Below are 21,276 nucleotides of genomic sequence, written 5' to 3'. Positions count from 1 at the left end.
CAATACAATACATGTTCTTTGTTAATTTGTACAAAAGGTGAGGGTGGGTCACCTGTGGGAATGGGCTCACACTTCGCGATCATGACATTATAGTCTTGGCCGCTGGGACAAACGCAGAGGAAGGAACCATCAACGTTCACACACTGGGCCTCTCCACACACACTGCTCAGCAGCTCACACTCATTCACATCTGTGGAGAAGGAACAGAAAAACCTGTTAAAAAACACTATTTTACATTAGCCTGATATACAGACACAATATGATTATGTATTATCAAGTCGCAAGGTGAGAAAGAGGTGGGGAAGCCCAGTAGCTGTAAGTTTGTTGGAAGAGCTACAAAAGGTCAGTTTTAGTATAAAAGGTCATATGAAATCTGTGTCTCCACATCCTGCTCCATATTTGTCTCATATTCCTCAACAAAGTTACACTCTTATTTTCATGAACAGTTGAAGAAGCGTTTCAGAGTTATGGGTATTTTGGCTTTGCAATTACTCAAAGACCGATACACAGCCACGGTACTTACATGCTTACGTAGGAAGAACTACGATTTTTATATATAAAAATACGCTACGGGCGTGGTTATGCACCCAGAAAGAGAAAGGAAATGCAAACCATTATGTGGCCAGAGTAGGCAGCTTCACTGGCTAAAACTGAAGCACATCTGTTCTGTCAGATGCACTAGTAATATATATAAAAATTATAACTTTGCTGGAGTTTACAGTTGCACGCACACATTAAAAAAAGTTATCAAACTGGCAATATTGTTACAAAGCCTGTTTGGGGAGAATGAAGAGGAAGAAGAGAGACGGGGTGAGATGAAGATGAAGACAGAATATCAAAGGCAAGAAGGGGAAACCACAGGAGGAGAAGACGAGATATAGGAAATAGAGAGACTGAATTAGTGTGAAAGTAAGGAACAGGAAACAGGAAACCAGAGAAAGTTGGCTGATAAGTGGAGAGGAATAGATGGAGGGGAAGGGAAGGAAGACAGAGAGACGCATTCTGAATGGTTAGTGGTACACCACCACTGTAGGTTTTCAAGGATTGATTGTGTGTGTGTGTGTGTGTGTGTGTGTGTGTGTAAGTGAGTCCATCTGTGCTAGCCACAGTACAGTGATGGTTTGGCAGTGAAAAGGAGGCAGCTGGCTGGACTGAACTTGGGTGGGACCCAGCAATACTGCCAAAGGACAGATGGGAAGTGTGTGTAATTGTGTATAAAGCACTGTACTGTGTACTGTATCGAGGTATGTGACCAAGAGTGTTCTGGTACTTCTGGTCCCGTACTTTATATGTCTCTGAGTGTGTGTGTGTGTGTGTGTGTGTGGGTTTTCGTGGGGTTGGTCACTAGGAGAGTGTGTGTGGAGGAAGCTTTCTATCAGGGTTCAGCAGGGGGAAGTCGGCTCTGACAATCCTTCCTGCTGGAGGAAATTGGACTAGATGGGAGCTGCGGGGGCACAGTTAGCCTGAGGAAACCACCAGCACCCATCAGCTCACAGTCATTCCAAACCAAACTTGAGGAAAACTGCTGATTTTCAGCATTAGTTCCATGTATTCCTCATTTGAATGGTGTGTCCGCAATACTGGGCAATGATGCTTTTAAAGATTATCTGAGAGAGGCAACTGTGGCCAAAGGTAACAGGAGGGGCAAGACCCTAAAGAGAAAACCAGGCCTTTATTTGAGACATGTATTATTAGACAAGAAAAGTACACACTGTCTGAAGAAAATGTATGTTTCCACTTCTGTTCAAAAATTGCTGTTACAATAGTAAAACACTTTCATTTTTTACATGTTGAGACTCTAATTTGGTACATTTTCTATGACAGTAATAGCTCAAGTTGATGTTATCAAAAGAAAAGAAATTGAAATAGTTGAAGCACCACGAAAAGTTGAAGTGGCAGTTGAAATAGAAATGCTGAAAAAAGTTGGAGTTGGAAGTGCTACATGAAGCTGAAATGTCACCTTATGTGTAAACAGCAAGTGAAGTTATCAGCTGAAGTGAAAGTGCTGGAAGGAGTTGAGGTGTTTGCAAGTGCAAACATAAGAGGTGCTCAGCCCCCACCTCCGGTGGCAGCCCCTGAGGATCCAAACCTTACCCCGAGCCCCATCCCCTGTGACTTCACTTCACCCCTCAGTTTTCTGTCTTATTTGCATACTTACAGTAAGTTGTAAGCATACGATTTGAACTTCATGTGGGGGTCTGACTGTATACATTTCAAATGTATGTACTGTGATGCAACATCTCCAGCTTAATATGCACATACTGTACCAAAATGCCAATGCTTACCCAAACAGCCTTGGCCATCCTGAGACTCCTGGTAGCCCTGGTCACAAAGGCATCGGAACGAGCCCAGTCTGTTCTCACAGAAGCCGTGAGGTTCACATAGTGTTTCATTCAGGCCACACTCATCAATATCTGGAGAACAAACAAGGAAAAGTCAAATCACACTTGTTCCTAGTTATTTGTTCCATCCTTCCCGTTCTAGCACTCATTGCAAACCCTGTATTATCTATTACTCCATCTTATTTTAATGTGGATGATTTCATTATAAAAAACTTTTCTTAAATTGCACTATTGTGTGTGAACATCTGTTAAACCAATAAATGCTGATTGTTTGCACATTGAACCACACACACACACACACACACACACACACACACACACTCAACAATACATTCAACTTTTGCTGTGTATGAATTCATATGTGGATCAATTAAGCAGAATACTATGGACTCGAAGCTTCTGGTGTAAAATGCTGTAAATAAGACATGCGTTAACTGGTTTCATAAAGGCAGACAGTCAGACACACACACACACACACACACACACACACACACACACTCACACTTGAGTCTGAGCCCCCTGCATAAATCATGAGGCAGAGAGCAACAAATATCCCTCCTTGTCTAGACAGCCAGCTCAAAGGCTTCCATCTGTTTCTTTTCCTCTCATTTTCCCCCTTTCTCTCTGTTTTTTCTAAGGCAGGAAAGGGTTTTAAAAACAGCTATGGCACAGAGGCCAGGACTCTTGCCGTGGTGGAGAAAATAGGAGCAGCATGTATGCATGTGAAAGAAATTCAAGACTTTTTTCATATCTTTCTGTCTTTTTAAAAGGCAGCGACAAGTGAAAGAGGAGGTAGAAATGGAAGGATAAGATAAGCTAAGTTAAACTAAGCTAAGCTAAGCTAATATAAGACAACGAATGGCTCGTTATCAGGCCTCAGCAGAGCCCAGTAACTCGCTGTGCATTTGAATATCTAAAACATGCAGGGCAGTGGTACACCAGGACCAGGATTGAGAAACACTGATCTATACTAAACATTCAGTAGTCACAATTTCAGTTCAAGATATCTCTCCCTTGTTTTAGGGACAAGTTAAAACATAATTGAAGGTCACCTCAAGGGACAATATACATACTTTTAATTAATGGGAGTTAATGGGAGAGACTCCCCTGCTGTGTCTCAAGCCACAAATGCATTTTTTTCAACAGGGAAGTGTCTGTCGCCAATCAGATGTATTGGCATATTTCAATAAAATCATTGATTATCAAACCGTACGTATATGTATCAATATCTGCTAGTGTTGTCATGATACTAACATGTATTTCAATACTTTTTGATACTTTTCAAAAAAAAAGAAAAAAAAATGTCATTGTTGGTTGAGACAGATAACCTAAAAAATATTTTCACTAGCTACAGCCTGTCTTAAGTAGGACCAAAGCCTTTAAATGGTATGTTACTATCTTTATAACATATTAAATGGCTAAATGTGTATGTAAAAGTTTGTTACTTCATAAAGATCATGTGTGTACTTCAACTTTATTGCAAATCAGCATGTCTATATGTATGGCAAAAAGTTTAGAAATTACTGTAAGAATATTAATATCATAGGCCTAATATAAAATAATATAATTGGGCTATTTAAACCAGAAAATGTGGTGGCTAATTGCAGTGCAGCTTCATTTTTTTCCCCATTTTTCTCTGTACTTTTGTGGAGGGTGAAGAGGGCTGGAGTTGCTGCTTTTAGCTCTGAATGTGGCTTTTTTTCTTGGCTATACATATAAGTTATTACTCCTGTTCATGTTCTTGCATAGAAGCTGTAAGATTGGCTGAAAGCATACAGCGTTGCTTGTGCTATGACATGATGGAGAACGACATGGAGAATGAGTTTTACTATGAGCTCCCTGAATATATTAAACATTAAAAATCTATATTTCAAATATGTATGTGGTTTAGAATGAATACAACATCTGTAGGCTATCTACAGAGAGATGTATTCATAGTAATTCATAAATACTTGATATCTATATTAGTTTATTTCCTCAATAAATACTCCCACACAGAAGGAAACCTTCATGTAGAGCATTCATGTCTTCACTATCTATCTGTCTATCTATAGTTATCGCTAGCACTAGTTATCGGTAGCTAGCTAGCACTAGTTATCGCTATAGCTAGCTAGCTAGCGCTAATTATCGCTAGCGCTAGTTAACGCTAGCTAGGAGATTGTATGGGTTTAAATGGAGCAGCAGAGCAGGGCAGCTGGTGCAAGATTCCTCTTTATTTAAATTTGGTGGGGGCTAACCCTTTAAAATTGAACTTTGACGAGAGAAGAAAAGTTTGTCTACAAAAAGATCCAAAAATGATGTGTCCTATTCACCGTTTGGATTTTACTGCAATTTTAGAAAAAAATTTCAGGCGATTTCTCACTGGCTCTTTCACTCTAACTGATGATGTCATCCACTCTCGGGGGAGAAATTCTGAGCATTTTTTGAGAAACTTTATGGTCTTCAGATGTTCATAGCTCGAAAACTGTAAGAGATATCAAAAAATGTGCCAGGTTTATTTCGACCTGACAAAATTATCTACGTTTTAAAGTTTGAATGAAGTCTCTAGGAGAAGCGGCGGACAATTGAAAAAGGCTGAAATTTGAGGAAATTCCCCATTCATTTCTTATTGGAAATTCTTTGCAGTTTTTTACGAATAACTTCATGAATTATTGACGAAAGAGCTATAAAAGACATAGCACACCATCAAGCCGCATGTTTTGATATATAGTTTACGAGGGTTTTCTCAAAGCTGTGGGACTAGTTACGTGCCGAAATTCTGGCGGAAGATGAAAAATAGGAAGAAAAAACACGCGGGCTCGAGCCACTTGCCTTCTATAGCTCTTTGAGCTATAGAGGCGAGTGGCTCTTGCATTGCCTTGTGCCACTAATAAAAAACAATAGCATGGTAGGGGACATGAGATACAGTACAAGGTGGAGTGCAGTCATACTGTACGCACTGAGAGACTGTTGGGTATGATCTTTTCAGGGAAAGTGTTGAAAACATGGAAACATGCATATGAAACATGATATGACATGTCACAATACAGAATAACATCAGTCTTAGAACACACAAACCTGTCTGGTATTAATCAATAGTTAAGAAAAGGTCAGTGTCGGCATGCTGATAATTAAAATACCCTAAATATGCTCCAAAATGATAATAAAACCTTCAACAAAGATGGAAATTAAGAGTCAGGTTGGTCATATACATGTATGTTTGAAATGCCCGTTCTGTTGAACGAAAACCCAACTCTGTGTGTGTGTATGTGTGTGTGTGTGTGTGTGTGTGTGTGTGTGTGTGTGTGTGTGTGTGTGTGTGTGTTTCTTTTCTCTGTATTTGCATCTTACCATCACAGGAGGGCGTGTCGAGGTTGGCAGTAAATCCACTCTCACACACACACACATAGGATCCCTCAGTGTTGAGACACTCGCCGTGGGGTGCACAGAGCTCTGGTTCATCTGCACACTCATCTACATCTGTGAGGACAGACACAGAAATTCACTGAGGTGTGTGTGTGCGTGTGTGTGTGTGAGTGTGTGTGTGTGTGTGTGTGTGTGTGAGTGTGTGGGTTGGTGGGTGCATTAGAAACATGTCAAGTGGTGAGGGGGTGTAACCCTGCTCCAGCACTCACCTCTGCAGCTGGTGCCGTTGATCTGTCGGTATCCCTGGGGGCAGGTACAGGTGTAGGAGCCCAAGTTGTTAACACACTGCCCAACAGCCTCACAGGGTCTGGCTTCCTCTAAACACTCATCCACATCTGGAACACACACACAGCAGTTTATGAGGGGATACAGACATTCAGAGAAATAATTATCTTCCTCACGTAATCAAAACGCATGTTTTAATTATGTTGACAAACAAAGGTTTCAAAAATAGGTACTGATAGTACTAAATCATGCATATGTATTTATTAGCAGATTGGAGCTTGATTACATATTAAAAATTTACAGTACAATCAAAGTACATTAATGACAACAAGTGGTACACTGATTGATTTTTCCTTTTGGGGTGGTTACATAAGAAGCATTTACTAATTATATATTATAGATTTTCATTTTCTTTACGACCACAAGTGTCATGGAAGGGGTTCATTCCAATAGCTAATATCTAACTGGACAATAGAGAAAGCTTAAAAAAAAAAAAAAAAAATGCAGGAAAAAGCAAATTGCAATCAAAAAAGGAATTATATGTCCAAATTTCTGATTAAACCTTCACTCCTACTTCAATCTGGGAATTCAGTTATTTATTAAACTGCACTTTCTGAAATGCCATTATTTATTCTGATATTTACCATTTTAATCTATTTTTAAATTACGGATATTCTAAATAGTTTTTTTGTTGTTTTTTATGGAAAAAAATAACATTTATTAATGGATGAATATATCTGTAAATCTTCTGTAAATGTAATTATTCTTCTTATTGTCTGTTTAAATGTGAATTGATTAAATATTTACTAATATTTGTTAGTAATTCAGTTTATTTGTTTATGGCTAAACTAATTCATTTGTAAAATCAGTTATTAAATCCAATTGGATATCAATTAATTGAATGCTTTCAAACCATTTCCATGACACTTGTAGCCCTCTACAGAATGTATTTTGGATTCATCTTTTTGGTACTTGACTACCACTACTGCTACTGACAAATAGTGTTGTACAGGACAATATTGCTGTACACATGTACAGCATCTTGTGTTAAACACATCCTGCTACATTATAGTAACCAGTTTGCACACTGATGAAGAGCATAAAAATGAAATGTGCATGTTAAGGACACACTGCAGGATGTCTTAATTGGGTTTAATCAAGATTCATGTAAGTTGCAGCTCACCATGAGATAATACGAGAAATAATAGTAAACCAGCACAAACTCAGCAGGGTTTTACCCCTTCAGGGTCTGAACATTTATACACAAGATACAATAATGTTTAGCCACAAACACAAGGAAGCAGGATCAGTCACTCTCCTCCTCTCTGCAGCACTGCTGAACTGTATGATTTATGTGTATGACACTGTGTCCTTGGTAAATTAAAACCCATGTCTTCCATCAGCAACTAATTGCTAACTAATTGACATACATCACGGACATGTTTTCCTCTTTAACATCTGCAATAAACCTTGAGATCACAAGGGCAGTGAAAATGGACAAAACGAGAAGGCAGGTTATCAACCAGGAAGAATTTCACACAACAACAGAGTATTGTATTAGTATTATTGTATAGTACTTTTGATTGGACTAGCGTCGTCCAACGTCGTTTTAATGTAGACGTCTTAAAGATGATCTGGAAATGGTTCAAGAAACACCAGTTCTTCAAGATCTGGGCAGAGGGCACATAAGCTCTTTGAGACTAATCATGTCAGCTTTGAACAAAAGGCCTAATATGTTGGTCTAGAGCACCCTGATAGATTTGTGTTCATTGAACCTTGTCATCGAGAGGTAATCATCATGAAAAAAGGTCTTGATGGCTTCCTTCGCACCTAGCAGCATATGGAAATATTTGTTTGAACTGTAAAAATGCTTTCAATGGCTTTAAGTTAGGGAACCTGCACCCTCTGTCCAGAGCCTGGTCCTGATGTAAGGAAGTTGGCACCCAACCTGTTTCAACCTGCTATACAGAACCAGGCCATTACCTTTATCTAATTAATTATAATGAAAAAATTCAAATGAAAAAGCCTAGTATGTGATTTTACTCAAAAACTAAACTACTGTGAAATCCATCTGTTGATTGTGAACTGTTAAATTGATCCACCAATCTGTATAACTAATATATAGCCTATATTCACACAATATCATGTTTTATAGTCTGTAATATCTACATCTATATCTGACACAACTTCAGATATTTGCATCACCAACGACAGGTGTGACAGCACCCTGAAGCCAGTTTTTTATATTGTAAAGCAGTTTAAATACTTTTCAAAACAAGAGAAAGTAGTATTTATGTAATAGTATGGTCCTTAAAATGTGTATACAGTGCTGATAGTAGTATATATCATACCATCACAATGGTCTCCAGCTGGGGACACTCTGAAACCTGGCCCACACTGACAGATGAAGGAGCCTTCAGTGTTCTGGCAGTGGCCTCTGGTGCAGATCTGCTGATCCTGGCACTCATCGATATCTGAAATAGCAAACAATGGAACAACTACATCACACAAACACAATGCAAAGGTTCAGGCAATGGATTTCTCTCACATTTTATTTGCACTTTATTTGACAGAAGATAAACAATATGCTAAGAGCAGTAAATTCTTGTAGTCGATCTCTGCTGAAGCTAATTACTATAAAGACCATTTGTAAACAATAATGAACTAGCTGTTTGTACAACACTGTGAACAACTGACTGTAATGTATTCTCTCATAGTGTGGCAGCAGTGAGGAGTGTGAGTTATAGTCTGGGTGGTACACAGTGTTGAGAGCTGATCTAATTAAATGCTGGACAGCTGAACACTTCAGGCGAACATAGGCAGAGTAACTGGAGTGGCATATCATAACGAATGAATACTATATTGATATACAGTGGCAGTATTAACTGGTCTTTAATCACTAAACTTTATTAATCAAAATTAATTGTAGAGTAAATTCCATGAAAAAGGTCTGAAGAACTTCTGGTGTTTTGTGAGGCCTGAAAGATTTCTAAATGTCTCCAGTTTCATCAAGTTTCAGCGTGACACGACATGAACAAAAGATTCCTTTTGGTAAAAGTAGCCAAAAGGTTTTTTAATTGTTGAAGCCATCATGCCAAACGGAAACCTCCATTACATGAGCAAAACAGGATCTGAAAAAATGTATTCTCCACAGCTGGAGAATTGTAGAGGTTAGTTGAGTTCAGGGTCAGTCTACAAGACATCAGACACCACCTACATCACCAGTGTTGCTAGAAAAAAGCCTCTGCTGTCAATCACCAACAAACTAAAGCGTCTAGTTGGAAAAAGATGGTGATTCTTTGATGCTATGGGGCTGTTCCTACAAAGGCGCACACATGTTTTTAGGATAAAATGCATGATGACATGGACTCAATCAAGTACCAGCAGATTTCAAATAAAATACTGTCAGAGCCCCTGCCGGGAGGCCAAAAAAGGGCCATGGTTGGAACTTCCAGTACGACAATGATCCAAAGCACAAAAATGGTTCACTGATCGCACCACTGACCTATACACCATAGAAAATCCATTTCCTGGAGACTTACCTTAAACCTAACCATAACCCTAATCCTTACCCTAACCTTAAACTAAGTCTTCACCCTAAAATGTAGTGATTTACATAATGGGGACTTGCATTTAGCCACCAAAAGGAAGGAGAGTCCCCACGTTTTGACTGTGTAAACAGATTTATGTCCCCACATGAGTAACAAAAACACACACACACACACACACACACACAGTCTAGGAGATGTGACATTTCCCTGAGCTTGGCAGTGTCATGCGAACATCTGTGAGCTGGGTTATTAACTTCTATAAAGGACTCTGTTGCATGGCCTAATTATTTCCTCTCGCCACCACCACTCACTGCCACCCCTCTGTGGCTTGGCTTGCATTGCATGGTGTGTGAACAGTCAAAACCTCACAGCTAACCCTGTGCCACATGGGATCCAGGAGGAGCAAACGACTGACAGAGGAGAGATGGGCGCACCTTTGGTTTCCAGGAAAATGTGGGCCCATACTGTGTGTTCTTTGGAATAGTTCACTGGTTTTATTGCTTGATTGGTGCAGTATTTTATTCTGCATGTGTTTCCTGGGCTGATTTCTGTATGTACTGATGACTAGATATTACAAACCATGAGGTTAGGATCAAATCTAACTATTCTAAGAATGGTACATTCAATTCACAGTGCAAATAACTGACATTGGAGACTGCTTCTACTGGGATACAGTGAATACAACTCTGTGTCAACTGTACTTTGAGCAAAAGAGGCAGCATGTGTACTAGGGGTATAAGGTAAAGTTACTATCTGTACAGCATCTGTGTCTGTTGATGTCACAAAAACATCTGTATCCGGATGCATGCTGGAAGTCTAATGCATGGCTTGTACCAGGAGTTGTAAAGGCAATAGGCAATACTCCCATGCAAGCAGCTTTAATTCAAAAGTGCACATGCATTACAATAAGTTTCCACACACATACATATGTACACATACTGTGTTAGACTTACCTACACACTGGCCACCCTGTGCCAAGAAGCCATCAGGACAAGTGCCACAGTTATAACTCCCTGGTACGTTGAAGCAGATACCAGAAGGACACACTGTCCTGTTTGCACATTCATCAATATCTGAAAAAAAAAAAAAAAAAAATCAATTAAGCTGTCAATCACAATACCATCATACATAGCCAGGTGTTGCTGACACTATCCTGTTTCACCAAAGAAATTCGTAACACAAGACAAAATGCTGATATTGTGTTATGTTTTCTAATGGTCACTACTGTTTTTTAAAAAGCAAAAAGCAATTTATTTCTACAACACCACATGTAAAAACTGCACTCGTTCATCTGAGGGCAGTGGATCAAGTTGTTTTACTATACTTAAGTACGCAGGTTAGTGTTACTGTGGGCTTTCTCCAGTAAGCTGATTTAGGTTAGAGAAAATGAACCTACAGAATTTATCAGCTGAATCTGCGAGTTTTGGTTCACTGTTTTATACCATTCTCATAGCGTTGTTTTCAGACACAGCAGGCAGCTGTTTCCAGAGAAAAGGCTGTAAAAACCCACTGCACACTATCTGCTCAGAGGTAAACAGCTGACAGACACAGTTAGAGACTAGCTGGCGAACAAAGTGGAGCATTTGGCAGCTAAAGAGCCAGATAATTCCCTCAGGAGTTGGTAGAGACCAAAAACAGAGCTAAAAGGAGAGTGACTATTAGACTTTGATTCATCGAGTGGACACAAACACGACTCCAAATGAATGATCAAGTTACTGCTGGATGAGTAAACAAGCAACTGTTTTCTAACAAGGTTGCAATATCAACTTATCAGGTATATGTTAGTACTGTGTCACAACTTTTAGAAAGCTTTGTGCTGAGATCAGACTACATGATAAGTTACAGTATATCTAAGCTTCCTTTGGACATATGAATGCAGTGAATCTTTTTATTGCATTTTAGCCGTCTGACTCGTCGCAGCTGATAAACCAGAAGCTTTGACTGAATGGTGGTTTTTAGCATTCAAAAATTAAGTACTTTAATAGCATCAGTGCAGACAAGTTCAATAGTCAAATAGGTATGGTAGGAAAGTCTGGGTGGTTGACTTTGCACCACGGTGTAACAATTCTTTTTTAGGATTCCAAAATACGTCTAAAAAAACTCCAGCCTGTTTTTGTATTAATCTTATTAATAGATATGGTTGCATATCCACATCCATATAAACCTCTTAAAGAAGTCATAATCTGATCCCTCATCCTCTGCAGCTGAGGAGAAGAGATTTTATTGCAGCTCTGGGGAAATAACCATCAGGCCTGTTTGCCCTCAGAGCCCTAATTCAGTATCATTTTGGTGGGTGGGGAAAGCTGTGTTGAAATGGCAGGAAACCACGTAATGACAGAGTGCCTCATATTTATATCCCAATAACGGGGATGAAGCAGGGAGGAGGGTGGTGCAGACGCTGGTAACAATGTGGTCACTGGTCTTGTCCAAAATTCCACTGACTTATAATTCCATTAAAATGCACTTGTTAGTGTGCAGAGCTTTTGTTTGACCAAGTGTTGACCAGTGCCAGAGGCTGCGGTTGTGCATAGCGTACATAGTGCACGTATGCATATTCATACTTTTCATTGCAGAGAAGGTCAATGCAAAGATGAGAGTGGGCATATGGAAATTCACTCGACAAATTGAGGCAAAACACATCCATGCAAGTTCAAAATATTAAAACTTGAGTTTAAAAAAATTCACGCTTATCTTGAGCCTTTTTTATGACTACAATTCATGAAGGTACAAGAAGTAAAAGTGAGTTGTTTGGAGAATAATAAAAGAAAGAACCAGACTTCCTGTTTGAAGATCAGTGTGAAGCATCACACAAATACAGCCAGACACACTCTGAACACTCTCCACATGATTGGTGCATGTGGCTAGCTAGGTACAGCTAACGTCCCTGCAGTATTGGATTTCTTTCAAAGAAACATCAAAATATGCTTTGGCAGCATGGGTTGTGAGTACTTACCAACACAACTGGTTCCGTCTGTATCAGCGAGGAATCCCCACAGACACACACACAGGAAACTGCCCTCTGTGTTCTGGCAGCGACCACCAAAGCACAAAGATGTGCTTTCCAAACACTCATCAACATCTGGACAGACATGTAGACATGACGCTTAATGCAAAAAAAATAAACGCTAAAAGAAAATGCCAAAATTGTAGCATTTGTCATGCAGAGAAAAACCAGTGCAGTGTATTCTCGGTGGTGTCATATCTTACTGTTCACCTATCAGAAGGTGGTACAATAATCATGGACGTCTTGAGTGAACTGGACACTGCCAAGATGGCACTGTATTCATTCCAATGAGAGTTGCTCATTGTCAGCATTTTAAGGGCCATAAACCCTGAGCACGACTGTCCTCTGGACAAGCCATTATAAGCATGCACATTACAGTCTTCCTCTGGCTGACTGGCTTCCTGTGGACTACCTGCATGGTATAAAAACAAATAGTGGCTCTTCTAGACTTTCCAAATATTATTCGACCTTATGGGTCTTGTATTTTTCTTTATAGGAAAAGGTCTTTTGGGGTCAATGTGTGAGAGGGGTACATCCAGATATCTGTTGTATCTGGCTAGGCTGTTATTTCATCACTATGGAGAACACTTACGATGCTGAATATAATGAAAAAAAACTGCTCTGAGCTTCAGGTGAAATCACAGTGCTCTGCTCCCCTTGCATACAAAGCCTTATTAGTTACACCATGTGCTGAGACTGACATGCGCAATGATCTTTGACCTCGACAACCCACTGTGACCACTGGACTCCTCACCTATACAGGTGGTTTGGGCATCATCCAGGCGGTATCCGTCATCACAGTGGCAGGTGTAACCCTCAGCTGTGTTGTAACAAATCCCCTGGCCACAAATGTAAGGGTTGATCTGGCACTCATCCACCTCTGGGCCAGAAGAGAGAGAGAGAGAAAAGGAGAGAGAGAGAGAGAGAGAGAGATGGAGAGGAGAGGGAGAGGAGAGAGAGTGAGGACAGTATTAACACAACAGTAGACAACTCCCACAAAATACTACAACCCAGATTCCAAAGTTGGGATGCTGAGTAAAATGTAAATAAAAACAGAATCCAAATCACTTACAAATGAACTGTGTTTACGGACAACAGTTTTACAAAGTGTTCCAGAACCCATGTAGTATCATCCTTTATACAACTGTGTTTCACAAAGCCATGAACTTCACTCCATCCTCGCTTGTGAAAGACTGAGTCTGTCGTGGATGCTCCTTTCATAGCCAATCACGATACTAGCACCTCTTTCCACTCAACCTGTTTGAACCAGTCTTTTGTTGCACCTGTTCCAACTTGTTTGAAACATGTTGCTCCGTCAGATTCAGAATAAGCAGATATTTACAAAAATCAATGAAGTTGATGAGGTCGAACATCAAATATATTGTCTTTGTACTGTTTTCAATGTGTCCAAAAGAATGAACAAGTTAAGGCATTCTGTTTTCAGCATGTTTGAGACAGGGTCCCACATTTTTTGGAATCGGGTCAACATACCATTAATATACCACAAGTTAACTGCTTAATGCTCCAACTGTGTCTATCATTGTGTGCTGCTTAACCTAGAGTCTAAAGGTCTGGTCACACCAGCATTTCAGCTTTGGTGAACTTTGAGACATAAATTTGCTTCTGAATTTTGAGGAAATAGAGAGCAAAATAATTTGGACATTTTCCAAACCTAGGACAGTTCCATTAGCAACCTATCAGCTGTACTTCATCTGTTCATGAATCGATGGGAACAGACAACGACAGAAAAAGGAAAAAGAAAAGAATGTTTTAGTCTTACCAGCTGACTGGGTGGGAGCAATGTCCTGGCCTGCATTAGGTGGCAGGATTTCCACTGGTGCAGGTGGAGAGCTCCTCTCAACAACCTCTACCAAATCAAAAAAACACACAAGAATATACATTAATTTCATTCAGTTTGTATTTTTTCACCAAAAATGGTACTTTGATGACTGATTAAATCTTGAACGTAGAAGGCAGTCTACCATACTTGCCATATGTTTGCTTTAAATAAACTGTAGTATACATTTTCATTTATGCAGACAATACCCAGCTGTATTTGTTCATTACACCATTAATATATTGCCAGCGTAGCTCGTCTTAAAACTCCCCTTGGAAACAGTAAGTGTTAATTCCATGCTCATCTCTGCACTTTCACACAAGACATAAAATGTTTGCAATGTTAACAAATGCACCGTTTATATTCTCCACGAACAAGTCAATGCAGAAAACTCATCAATCGAAATGGCAATCTACACCTCAGATTATACCTCGGTTGAAGGACACTAGGAATAACTTGGTGTCCAACCCTAAAGAGATTAAACATTTTTTACATCTTTTTACTCCACTTTATGCACCTCTGAAGCAAGTGCCAATAGATGATTTCAAAATGCTACATTTTTTTAAACAATTTACTCAACCAATCAGTGAGGATCTTGCCTCTGAATTAGAGAGGCCAGTAGATCTGGCAGAAATGTGAGTTAATGTGTAACGCCTGTTGTCGCTAATTTGCATCGTACCTAAATATGTGCTACAGAAAAATGAACAAACTCCTCTTAATTTAGGATCAATTTGAAAGCAAAAAGTACAAAGAATTAATTTTTTTATATAATTCTAAATAAATTAAGGCGTCAAGGGGTTAAATATTATGTATATACTCTGCCAGCAAATACTCCTCTCTAGACATTCACAGTGAAGGCCTTTGACCGAATTGAATTGGGGCTATTTACTCACAGTAACTGAAAAGTTTGGTTTTGGGAAGAAATTTATGCGCCCTCTATTCCTCACCTTAAACTTCAGTCTGCACTAACTCAGTGAGGTCTCAGTCCTTTGGCCTCTCCATGCAAACCTGGGCATCAAACTACTCTCTATAGTGTTTATTGTATTACTGCAAAGTGTGAGAGGAGGAGGGGTTAAGCAATAAGTGGCTTTATATGCAGATGATTTGTTAATGCACTGACTAACCAACCCTGAATTCTGCGCATTCACAATTATCTCACTCGCAGCCTGGAGATCTCCTCATTCGTTCTCATTCACATTCTGGGTGGTTCAGATACAATGTCATATTAAACTTTACAAAAAAATGACATGAACGCTGAGAGGATCAAAAGAATGTTTTTACTCAAACTGGAAGCTCTACTTTTCTTACCTTCTGAGTAGAGACCAGACGATGAGGAGTGATTCATCTAGATTTTACTCAAACTACACTGAATTTCTTATTAATCAGCAGTACTTTTTCAGTTTGGGCTGGTTTGCCAACCTTTTGCTTATGAAACTTGACTACTGTTTTGTCTGTCTTGCTTGTTTTGCGACCAGCGACCAGTAGCTGAGATATCTTGAACTGTATAAAATTCTTGAACAGAGAGACAGATGACAGCCAAACTGACTTCGCCATTCTTGAATCCATGGTTTTTGGGACAGGTGAGACCTTTAATTTGCTGATCTTCATTTGAATGCCACAGCATGCCTAAATACTGTTGCCAACCAGGTGCATGCTTTGACATGTCACAACCAAATAGCATGGGTCTATAAACACTCAGTCCAATGACCTTATTGGTTTCCACATCTTAATCTCTCAAGGGAGCACTTTCAGGATGCGTTTGACTAAAGATGGCATCATGAACATACAGCTGATAAATCTACAGAAACCATGTTGGTTTGGAGACAAACACGCATTGTAAACCAAATAAAGTTTATCACTGTGCAAGTGCCCTGACTTAGTTTTGGCCTGTAAAGATGCTATGAGAGCAAAAGACTGTGGTTTGAAATGATAAAACACCAGAATAAGATATACAAGTTGCATAAATAAATCAGTAAATGAATGTGCAGACTAATAGAATATATAAACATCTATTTCTGCAAATACAAGGGTAAAAAGGTGATAGTCCGTTGGCCTTTTTAAGACATCAGACTCATCTTGTCAGCAGCAGATTCAGTTGTACTTTCAGCAGTCTAAACTGCACTTTGTTGTTTTTAGCTGTACTTTCTCACACTCAGCTGTCCTGTCAGCTCAATATTAGCATTAGCATAGTCTTATCATTTGTTTTTTTTACACATTTTGACTGGGATAAGTGGTAATGTTAGCATTTTAACATTGGCATTACAGCACAGCTAGACCAGGCCACACTTGCACTAAAGTTGAACATGAGTACAGTTGAGGCTGACAAAGTGCTCTGAGCTTGACAAGCGATGTCTGAGATGTCCTAAAGTGCCCACCGTACCACAGAGTTTAAAGGGTAGTGAAGCAGACACCTGGGTAGGCTGCCTCGATCTTGACAGTGGATACACCCGGAGATAGCTGCGGTAGGATAGGTTCAACTACTGGCCTATTACTAACCACAGGAACTACCAGCTCCTTCAATGACAAGACACAGACAATAATACAAAAGGACAAGTTCAACAACGTACTGTATGCATTTTTTAAAGTCCAAATGTAATAATTTCAGCTTTGCACACAGCTTCTGTCATGCAATGCAGATGTTGTGCTGGGAGGCAGATTAGCATTCAGCTTGCATGGCAACTGACTGCAGTTTAAAAACAGAGCAAATATGAACAGCCCAGCGAGCAAGCCAGAAAGCAGAAAATGCTACCGCTTCTCGACTTCTGCCTGGATTTTTTGGGACAGCGTCTGGGATTTTTGGTACTTATGAGTATGGTACATATGCACATTGAAGATTCACACACTGCTCAGTGCTGACCAGCTCTAAGTCATGCATCAACATTGCTGACTTCATGCAAAGGTGATTCTGCAACTCCACTGCGGCTGAGAGGAGTGTCTCTGTGCATGCAAACTGCTTTTACATTTTCACTCTTTAAAGCACCCAACCTACCTGATCTGGTGCAGTTGTTGCTACTGACCACAGAAAAAAGAAACAACATTTTACTTGTAAGTTTGGAACATAATACACTGTAGGTAACTATGTTTGGTATTTGGGTTACTGGCAGGTATTTCTATTTATTTGTCCACCCAAATTATCTCAATGAGGGTAGGCTAAATAATGGAAACACCTGTCAGTATAATGCAATAAAATTCAACAGCACCACAAATTACATCCTCCAAAATGATTATATATTATATAATATATAATTAACATGTCTCTAATTGAGTGTATATCAACACTGCAGTGACATCACTGAATGAATGTGCTTCTTGAGACCTGGTCACACAAGAAAGTGGCAAAGTCAAGATCATCCATGTGTCCTGCAGAGAGGACAGAAAAGGCTAGAAGCTTGGTGACGTAGTGACTACTCAAAGGGCTAGCTGTGGGAGTACTGCGGGATATACACTATATATAAAAGATGAAAGTGGATGGTGCAATACAGCTAAAAGGCCATAATAGTTTCCTCTGTTTTTCAATTCTCTCCGTTCACTCAAAAGTCAGCACAATGTTTCGCTGTTGGTCAAGTTCAGGTTCACCAGTGCTCAACTTGGTGCAAAAGATATATGCGAATTTACTTTGCCACTATGAGCTGATCTAATGAGTGCATGCAGGGAGTCCACTGAAATGATTCCGAAATAATTCCAGCGTCAAATACTGGTGTGACCAGGCCATTAAGTGTAGAGTGGGCTGGTGAAGAGATTGGTGAGTCCAACTTTATGTGAATGGAGTACTGGCTCACTGCTGGTTAGGAAACACTTTGGGATTTTACTATTGTGGTTAGCTTTATCAGTTCTTGTGTGGAGATTTCCCAAAAAATAAATCCGAAACAAATATGAACAGCTCATGGCTGAAGGTTAGAGTTTTATAAAATGATCATTTGAATCCTAAAATAATTTTTCTGTGATCAAAAGAAACACTGACACACTGAGGAGCGTCCTCAGCCTTACATTTCACAAGATGGAATTCAAAGACATGGTCATCTGGAGTTTCATACTACCTTCTACTAAATGTTGTACACTTATTCACAAACCAAGGTTTCCATGTTGTAAAAAGGTCATAAACATTGCAGACCACATTCTTAGGTCTAAAATATAACACTTACATAAAAAAAACCCAAAACTCCTCTCTTCCTCCCACCGGGCACGGCTTTCTGCTGTGCCAAAAAGCCAATATGCTCCACTGCCAGGCGCCACATTACTATCTGGTGGTATCCAAACACTAATCTACACAGGTTTTTGGTGGTGGATTTCTGTCTGATTGTTTTTTTGAAGCCTGTCCTGTGTGCCTGGAAAACTCCTCTGCTGCAGAGAAGCTTCACAGTAATTTGGACTCAAAGTCTGGCTTTGGCTAAGATGTGGCAAAGTTTCTCATTCCCTTGATGGCTGCCAAGCATGTCCTGAATAATAACAGGAGCGGGTGAAGCTCATCTCCCCCCCTCAGCCAGGTTTATCCCCCTGTCTTCCTCCCTCTTCTGAAAGGCTGTGGGCTGGAGTGTGTTTGAAGGGGATGTGAAGAGAGCCAAAGCACTTTAATCCTCGTACTCCACAAACAAATGTCACATGAGGGAGGTTTCTTTTAGATCTGGGTTCCTAATCACATGCAAGAGGGATCCTAAATCAGGGTCTCTGGCATTAATTTGGAGCTGTACATTGCAAAAGTGAGATTTCTGTTCATCCCACAGTGAAGACAGATTAGATTCTTAAAACTAGCCACTGGATGCCTTGATGACAGTTTTGCATATTATTGGCTTCATGAGGTAGTCCTTCTTCCAAGAGAAGGCAAGGAGCGATTGAAATGGAATGGTTTTCAGTGAACAGGTGTGCCTGGTCGAAAGTTTACTTTTTGTAATTTATACGTCTTAATGCATTTGGGACCATGAGTTGTGTTGTGCCGAGATAATGTTGTCTTACAGTAAATAGCCCTATTTGAGTATGGTAGTAATCCATATTATGGCAACAACTGTTCAACTAACTAAGGAGAAACAACAGTCCATCATTACTTTAAGACATGAAAGTCAGTCAATTTGGAAGTTTTAAGCACTTTAATTGTATCTTACCAGCCTCAGAATATGGCCATGGATGGGTTTACATTGGAGTTAGTTGAAAGCTGGGTGTGTCTCATACAGATGCTAAAGAGTACCTTGTATGAGACGCCAAGGGGGAATGAGAACGGGTTGCATAAGCACAACAGTGTTAAAAAGCCGTTCTCTTATCAGCATGGAAGTGTTTAAACTCCAGTGAATTTTCTTACTAGCATTTTGCTAGCCACTGTGAGGAAAGACCGCACCATGCTTGCTGTTGAAGTTCAGATATTATTCATAAAAACAAACCAGGGTTATGATGTTGATATTATGAAATGTCTGATGTTGGCCGATGTCTATTGTCTCCAACATACTTTGGTGCATATTCTATCACTGTATTAATGTTTTAAGAGGATCACTAATACTAATCACTAGGCTAATTGTTAACATTGCTTTGTGATGTATCACTGGGGGTGCACGATAATTATTGGGCTGATAAATATTGGGCCGATAACAGGAAATTATGACGTCATTACGATAAGTCCGATATCATGACGAATAGCCCCGATAACATATATATTTTTGTCAGCACGGCAGTGCCTCGCTCCCACTATGAGACCCTTAAACCAAGTGGAGCAGCCCAGGTATCTTCAGATCTTATTCACAGGTCACGATAAAAAAGAGCCAGTTAGCAGCATCAGCTGTTGTGATGCAAGCTTTGCACTGCACCATGAGGATGACGATACAAGTGGTTAAGAGGTTTCCCCACATGGTGGGCGCTGTTGCCAAACGTGATAAAGAGTGAGGAGTTCAATAACTAGGGATGGCCTTGGTTTTTAGCCTCAGATACTTTTCATTGACAGGGACCAATAAAAGTGGTTCAGAGATCTGCTCTGCTTCCTTGCCACCTTCTTTTGGAGATATTTTGGACATGATAGACTTGTGGGAAAGACCTTGCTGCATACCGGGAGGACTAAGCGTCCCAGCTGGAGTAGGAATTCTTGGGAATACCTGGGAGGAGCTAGAAGAAGTTACTGTGTCAACAGATGTTTGGGCAGCCTGGGTCACACTGTTGTCATTGCAACTCTGCAGAGGGCAAATGTCTCAAAAATGGATAAATGTGAGTCTGCCATTGCTCTGATGTTATTAAACTGTACTACATTTACTTTTGGTCATTTTTATTTCATTCACCAGTATTCCAAACACTCAACAGTTCTTGTCAAACTAGTTTTCACCTGTGCAACACATATCATCATGTAACCAGCTGAACATGCATCAGTAATATAACATGTTAGAGACTCACCTGGTATACCCTCTTCTGGTTTCCCAAACGCCTCTACTGGTCTCTCCGGTGTTGGCAGGGGCTGGGGTGGTAGCGGCTCAATGGGCTCCTGGTAAACGGTGACTGGCTTATTGACAGGTGGCTTTGGTAGAACAGTGTAGCCCATTCCACCCGGACAGATCTCTTTGAACTTAGCTACATAACATACAAGTGAAAAGAAGTTTAAAAAACAAGTTCATTGCACACTGTTAATTAACATTGATTGTAACTACTATAAAGACTGTTGGTGTGACAGTTATTCTGAGATTATAGTCAATACAGCTACAGCACAGCTTCTGATTATGCTAATACTAACTAGTAAACATTAATTTACTTCACAACAAACTCCAAAAGTTTGGTACTATAATAAACCCACTTTTGGACTGCTTGCAGACTTTCTAGAGATATTCTCTGAATATTCTAGCATAGCGGCACAAATTGTGGTTCATGGTAGATAAGTAACTAAACATGACATGAACGGTGTTCAAATTGTGTTTTGCAATTTATCTCAGTAGCAATATGAAACATTTC

The 21,276-nt window shown here is 39.8% G+C and overlaps 1 protein-coding gene across 4 annotated transcripts in view; it reads right to left on the bottom strand.

Annotated features, from left to right (window-relative positions):
• Positions 1 to 21,276, bottom strand: part of ltbp1 (latent transforming growth factor beta binding protein 1) — a 139,096-nt gene that overhangs the window by 13,214 nt on the left and 104,606 nt on the right. For 2 of the 4 annotated variants that reach the window (XM_041948233.1, XM_041948236.1), the window contains 12 exons: positions 20,728 to 20,901; positions 17,354 to 17,376; positions 16,776 to 16,878; positions 14,308 to 14,394; positions 13,282 to 13,407; positions 12,477 to 12,602; positions 10,477 to 10,596; positions 8,324 to 8,446; positions 5,957 to 6,082; positions 5,673 to 5,801; positions 2,286 to 2,414; positions 53 to 190 (listed from right to left, as the gene is read on the bottom strand). In XM_041948233.1, coding sequence (XP_041804167.1) covers positions 53 to 190; positions 2,286 to 2,414; positions 5,673 to 5,801; positions 5,957 to 6,082; positions 8,324 to 8,446; positions 10,477 to 10,596; positions 12,477 to 12,602; positions 13,282 to 13,407; positions 14,308 to 14,394; positions 16,776 to 16,878; positions 17,354 to 17,376; positions 20,728 to 20,901 — 1,404 coding nt within the window. The remainder of the gene's footprint in view (positions 1 to 52; positions 191 to 2,285; positions 2,415 to 5,672; positions 5,802 to 5,956; positions 6,083 to 8,323; positions 8,447 to 10,476; positions 10,597 to 12,476; positions 12,603 to 13,281; positions 13,408 to 14,307; positions 14,395 to 16,775; positions 16,879 to 17,353; positions 17,377 to 20,727; positions 20,902 to 21,276) is intronic. The other 2 variants (XM_041948234.1, XM_041948235.1) reach the window with 2 other exon arrangements.

Source organism: Chelmon rostratus, chromosome 11 (genome assembly GCF_017976325.1).
Source record: "Chelmon rostratus isolate fCheRos1 chromosome 11, fCheRos1.pri, whole genome shotgun sequence".
NCBI classification, from domain to species: domain Eukaryota; kingdom Metazoa; phylum Chordata; class Actinopteri; order Chaetodontiformes; family Chaetodontidae; genus Chelmon; species Chelmon rostratus.
Note: the sequence above shows the minus strand (reverse complement) of the source record. Positions and strands in the feature narration are given on the sequence as shown.